The 5,743-nt window shown below is 59.3% G+C and overlaps 1 protein-coding gene across 1 annotated transcript; it reads right to left on the bottom strand.

The window, feature by feature from the left end:
- Positions 1-34: 34 nt before the first annotated feature.
- On the bottom strand, positions 35-1,849 carry LOC308067192 (C2 calcium-dependent domain-containing protein 4C-like). The gene is made up of 2 exons (XM_080395611.1): positions 1,670-1,849; positions 35-1,447 (listed from the first exon to the last, which is right to left on the bottom strand). The coding sequence occupies exon 2, from the start codon at positions 1,396-1,398 to the stop codon at positions 115-117; it is 1,284 nt and encodes a 427-aa protein (XP_080251737.1). The 5' UTR covers positions 1,399-1,447; positions 1,670-1,849; the 3' UTR covers positions 35-114.
- Positions 1,850-5,743: the final 3,894 nt, after the last annotated feature.

Below are 5,743 nucleotides of genomic sequence, written 5' to 3'. Positions count from 1 at the left end.
TTTTAAAAAAAAAAGAAAACACAAAAAACCCATAAACTATGAAAAACTACTCAAAACTTTATTTAGTAGAAAACTTCCAGCAGACAAAATTAGTCTGTTTGAATGTTTGAAGTATTACACTGACAACATACTCATTAAAGACAAATCCCGTTCTCCTAAGGTGTAGTCTCGTTTCATATTGCACCCTTTATTCATTGCTTTCATCCTTACAGAAAGGCTGTAGAGCTCTTCTTCTGCAATGCCATCAAAAAAGAAGTCCTCATTGAAGATGGGGTTTCTGCTCCTCTTTATAACAGTGCTTCTCTGTTTCTGTGTTTTCCCTGGCACCAGGGAGAAGGTGATACAGCAGTTGATGTTTTTGGGCTCTACAGAGTCATCGTATAAACCCTCTGCACTGATCAGGCGGACGCGCAGCCTTTCGTTCTCCGAGCAGTATTCGGCCGATAGCCTCAGCGTGCCTCCCTTGTCCATTACCACAGTGCTCTCTCCCACCAGCCTCTCCCGGCTGCGGATGAGGTCCAAGGGGAAGATGGGCGAACAGGACATGCTAAAGCTGCGTGTGGCAAGCAGCCCCTCCGAGGCCCGCCTGATGGCACTGGGGCTGTTATCAGTGGAGCTGCTCTCCTCCGTGGAGAGGGAGTTGTTCCTGGCCATGCTGGATTTGCTCTTGGTCTTCAGCGCCCGGTAGAGAAATCCCTCCTGACTTTGTGCTTTGACCAGGGAGCAGGGTCTGGGAGGTGACCTGCTGAGAAGCGGAGAACTGAAGGGAGAGGAGTCGCTGGAGGAGGCGGTATCGCTGTCGCAGGCACCTTGCCTGCGCAGAGCGGGGTGCTGGGGGGGCAGCCTCACGGAAGCAAAGCTGATAGCAATGGGACGGGACATTGTCCCTTTGCCACCGAACGTGTTGGCTCTGGATCGAGACAGCATCAGGCTGGGCAGGGAACCTCGTGGGTCACCGTGGAAGATGGACTCCTTTCTCCTGGTGTGGGGGCTCTCCAGCAAGGTGCAGAAGCCGTAGGAAGTGGGGGCTCTGGGAAAGTGAGGCAGGGAGAGCGCTGCTTGGGACCGGGGGTCCGAGTTTGTGCTCTCCTCCTCCAGCACCGGGATCTCTTCAGCACTTTCCACCTGAATGAGATGTGGCGAAGAAGAGCTGGGGCAGTAGCTGGGAACATTGAGTTTCACGTCCTCTGAACTGCGCTCCTGGTGGGAGGCAGAGCCGGTCAGCCGGGGGGGGATGCAGAATTTGGGGATTCTGTCCGGGGTGAGCACATTGGGAAAAGCAGCAGCCCCCAGGCGGCCTTTGTCGGGCAGGTCCTGGCCCGGCGGCGGCCCCAGGGAGGAGGCGCTCGGGAGGGCTCCGCGTCCGCGCGATGTTCCGAGCTTTTCCAGGAGCCACATCCCGAGCCGGGCGGGAGGGCCGCCGGGGGGAGCCGCGGAACGAAGCCACCTGCAGGCACGCAGGGAGGCTGATCGCAGCAGCCGCCCCCCGGGCACGCTGAGCCCCGCGGGGCACCGGGCCGGGCAGGGCTGGTCCGCGGGCTCAGCACCGCCTCCGCACCGCACCGCGCAGCGAGGCGACGCGGGGCTTCGCCACAGCCCCCGAATGCGGCCACCGAAGGGAGAGACCGGGGCGAACGACCCCTCTGCCAGCCCCCCGGCGGGGACGTACCTGGTCCGGCGCCACCGCCGGCTCCCTCCGCAGCCCCGGTTCGCTGCGGGCCGGCCCGGCACCCTCGGCGGCTGCAGCCACCGCGCCCGCCCGCGCCGCCCTTTTCTACCGGCGCCGGGCGCCTCCCACCCGGCCCGCGCCCCGCCGGAGGGGAGGGGGGAAGGAAGGAGGGGGAAGGAAAGGGGGGGGGGGGGGTGAGGAAGGGGGGGAAGGGAAGGGGGGGAAGGGAAGGGGGGCCGCCGCCGCTGCCCCGGCCGGCCCCGAGCTGCGCAGAGCTGGGGCCAGAGGAGCCCCCCAGGCAGGCGGCGCGGGCAGGCGTCGGCCGTGGCTACCCCCGCCGGGGTGGACTAAGCCCCCCGCGCTGCAGGAGGCCCCTCGCCCTCCCCCCGCGGCTCCATGCCCATTAACAGAGGCGCCCCGAGCTGTCCCGAGACGAACCAGCTGACCCGGGAGAACAGCGGGACCGCCTCGGCCGGGAGCGGGGCAGGCGTCCAGCGCCGGAGCAGCGGGAGCGGGGGCTGCGGCCGGCCCGGCTCTTGGGGAAGGGGCTTTGCTGCATCCGAGAGTGTACTATCCCCCCCGCCCCCCTCCCATCCCCAAAGAGCACGAGCCAAGCGAGCCCTGGCCCGTGGCCACCGGCGCTGCTGAGCACAGCAGATGCAGGCAGGGGAAAGCCGGGCAGCCAGCGCTTTGGCTGGTGACCTTGAGAGGGAGCGTGTCACAGCCACACACATACACCACCCCCCCCCCCCAGAGCCAGGTGGGATCCATGAACCCTCCCACCGCGGATCTGCAGCGCGCCAGAACCCGGGCGGACCCTGCAAGCTCCCGGTGACCACCCTGCGGGCAGGGACCGGGACCCCCTCTCCCCCCCCCCGCCGGGCGGGCCTGCGGCCGCACTGGCCCAGCTGGATGCCTCCAGCACAGCGACATCAGGCAAATAACCTCCCTGCTCCCCTGTTGCCGCTGCGGGGCTGAAGCTCTTGTTTCCCCGAGCGCTGGGAACAGACCGGCTGTGCCAGGGAACCCACCAGGTGAGTTACCGGGGCAGGGAACGTTTTGAACTTGCTGGGAACACACACGGTCTGGGTCTGAGCCCTGCCCCCTCCTGCTCATTTTACACCAGTTAAGCTTCACTTTCATAATAATCTTCTAGTGATTTGAATCGGAGAAATTTTTCTGCCATGCTTTGTCAAAAGGTTCAGGACCCCTCAAGCGCCCTAGGCACTTTTCAGTGGTCAGTTCAGAGTGCAGTTCACCTCAACGGACTCACTTGCTGTAGGTGCTGTTCAGGTGGCCTCCAGGCTAATTCAGAGGCTTCCAGAGGGGGATTGTGCTCCCCCATGGGACTTTCCAGCAGCAGGGTAAAAGGAGCTGTTGAAGACAGTGGGATGCTCTCCTTTGGGAAGCAAAACGTGCACCGCATAGCTGCTACCCATCCAGACCAGGCAATACAGCGCTGTGTCACACATCACACACCACAGAGCCTCACTCCAATATATATGCTTCTACCTTTAATAGCAAAGAACGATTTAACTATAAAAAGGGAGAAAAATGAAGGACACATTTTTAGTGGGAACCTCGTCACCTTGAGTAACAGTTCACAGAAGTTCAGCCATGGCAATCATGGCAAACTAGCCACAGGTATACAAAGTCCACAGCCAGCAGCAACATCAAGTAGCTGCCCTGGTTCAATACTTACTTGTAGTTCCAACCAGCTTGCCTCACACAGGGCACCAACTGTCACAACACAAGCAAGCTGCAACAAGGCTTTTACCATTGGTCAGATTCTCCAGTCCATGCTGCTGCTTCTCCTTCCTCCAGAGACAACACCAAGCTACTTCTCCCCCAACCAACCCCCCTCCCACAAGCCTCAGGGCTATTTAACCACTTAGTGGGAATGAGCTACAGCTGCACATCATCCATGTTGATCAACCCACTGCCTTGAAGCAAGGCCACGGCTGCATGTTATCAGTGCTAATCAACTCACCGCTTTCATTCCTCTACAGTTACTTTCCATTTCGTCTCTTCAGGCTTCCTCTACGGTTAGTGAAAAGAGCTGTGGTGTTCCCAGAGGGTGATTCAGAGCCTCCTGATCCCGGCTGCCTGCTCCGGGTGCTGGCTGCAGAGTGGGAGCAGGGGCCTGGCACCGGGCGGCACCTATCCTGGCCTTCCCGGCCCAGCTGCCCTGCAGCCGTACAACGGGGTGCTGGGGCACCCCCCGGGGATACAGGCACTCGGAGGCACGAGTTCAGCTTCCTGTGTGCACAACGGTTTCTCTTGCCTTGATTAGCTCCAGAGCATAATTAAAATGTGCTGCCAACAAGGCTTCCCGTTGCTATAAGAAGTGCATCGGCAATAAACCACTTTCAAACCGGGAGGGATGTAATTTGCGGCGAGGCTTTGTCACAGCCCCCGCACCGGACCGCAGTGACTCTGGGAACCGCCCTGCAGCCCCCAGGCACAGCCCCCCGGGCAGCGCGGGGCCACGCTGGGCCGCTGCTCCCCCCCGGCGCCGCGCTCATCCCCTGCGGCCGCTCGGGGCTGCGGGGCGGCTGCGGAGACAGGGGCAGCTGCGGGGCTGGGGGCAGCTGCGGGGCGGCTACGAAGACCGGGGCGACTGCGGCTGCGGGGCGGCTGCGGGGCCGGGGAGTGCTGCGGGGTGGCTGCGGCTGCGGGGCGGCTGCGGAGACCGGGGCGGCTGCGGGGCTCCCCCTGGCGGCCGGAGCGGCGCAGGGTAACCCCGAATGCCGGGCGAGGCGCGCCGCAGCCAGCCTGCCGGGGGCACAGCTCTCCCCTCTGGTTCCGCTGAGCTGATGGCAGGTTTTCACTCGGTATTTCACTTACAAGGGATTTCGTTCTCCTGCAGACAATAGCAATGTCCTGGTTACCGATTAAAATAAAATCATAATAAAAAAGTGGTAGTTCTGCAAGCTCCTGCACGTGGGGATGTTGCACATACGCACACAACCACAGCACGTTTCTGCAAGGGAGGAGAACACCGTTATCCTGCGCAGCTGCAGGGCCTGGCCGGTGCAGCTGCTATGGCAAGGGACATCTCTACCTGGAATAGTCACACGACCCAGAACCATTTTCCAGGCGTTCATTGATGGCACCAGCTGGGTCAAGGCCCTGGAAGCACAGGGGAACCCCCGCTCAGGTCAGCAGTTTATGGGGGTGAAGGCGGGTGCCCTCAGGAGCTGGCAGCCTTTGGGGCATGTGCACAGGGAGCTGGAGCCCTCCTGGTCCAGCCAAGATGAGTGGGAAGATAAAAAAGAAAAACTCCCTGCCCTGCCGTGAAAGGGGGAGGTGTGGAAGACAGGCGTGGATGAGGCAGCAGGGAACAGCCTGCCAGTCTGAAAGCAACAGAAGTGGCTCACTGCACACAGTGCCTGAAATAGGCAGCGTTTCGCAGGCTGCGCTGAGAGTAACTCACCCCGTTCGGTTGCATCTTCCTAAGAAAGCAGCAGCAATTCAGCTGTTGTTTCTTGAAAAAAACCTCAACCAACCGAGAGGTACTTAAATTCTTTCTTTTTCATTAGAGATTGATACTATGAGCAAATTTGTAGCACATTGATTCATTCCTGTCATTTTGACAAAGGTCAAAGATGTCTACTGAGCAGCCAGCTCACCACTTCTGGCCTAAACCGGGTCATCCTGCATCACTAGTACAGGCATACAGAGTAGTCACAGAGGTTCAGCAAATCTGATCTGAAAACTGTGTCTTTCTTCTCTTCCTTTGTATCTGACAGTAGCATATATTTTACCTCATCAGCCAAGGCAAATTTCTGTGTAGCTTTAGGAGAAGTGTTCACACTCCTTTAAATGAGCAAATGAAAGAACAGATGCCAGAGTGCTGCTTGGCAGCAAACACACAGTGGCAGGGCCCTTCGGGCACTTTGGAACTTTACAACAAGAATCCCAAGTACCTGGTGGCACAGCAGTGTGAACCGTAAAAATCTAAAGGTACAAACTAAAGAATTTGTTCATTCCAGCGTATTACATGGTCCTGTGATGAGAAGCTGTGCCAAATCCAAGAAGGTTATGCTGTCCCTAATTCCACTGCCACTGAAG

Source organism: Falco punctatus (assembly GCF_963210335.1).
Source record: "Falco punctatus genome assembly, chromosome: 7".
Lineage (NCBI taxonomy): Eukaryota > Metazoa > Chordata > Aves > Falconiformes > Falconidae > Falco > Falco punctatus.
Note: the sequence above shows the minus strand (reverse complement) of the source record. Positions and strands in the feature narration are given on the sequence as shown.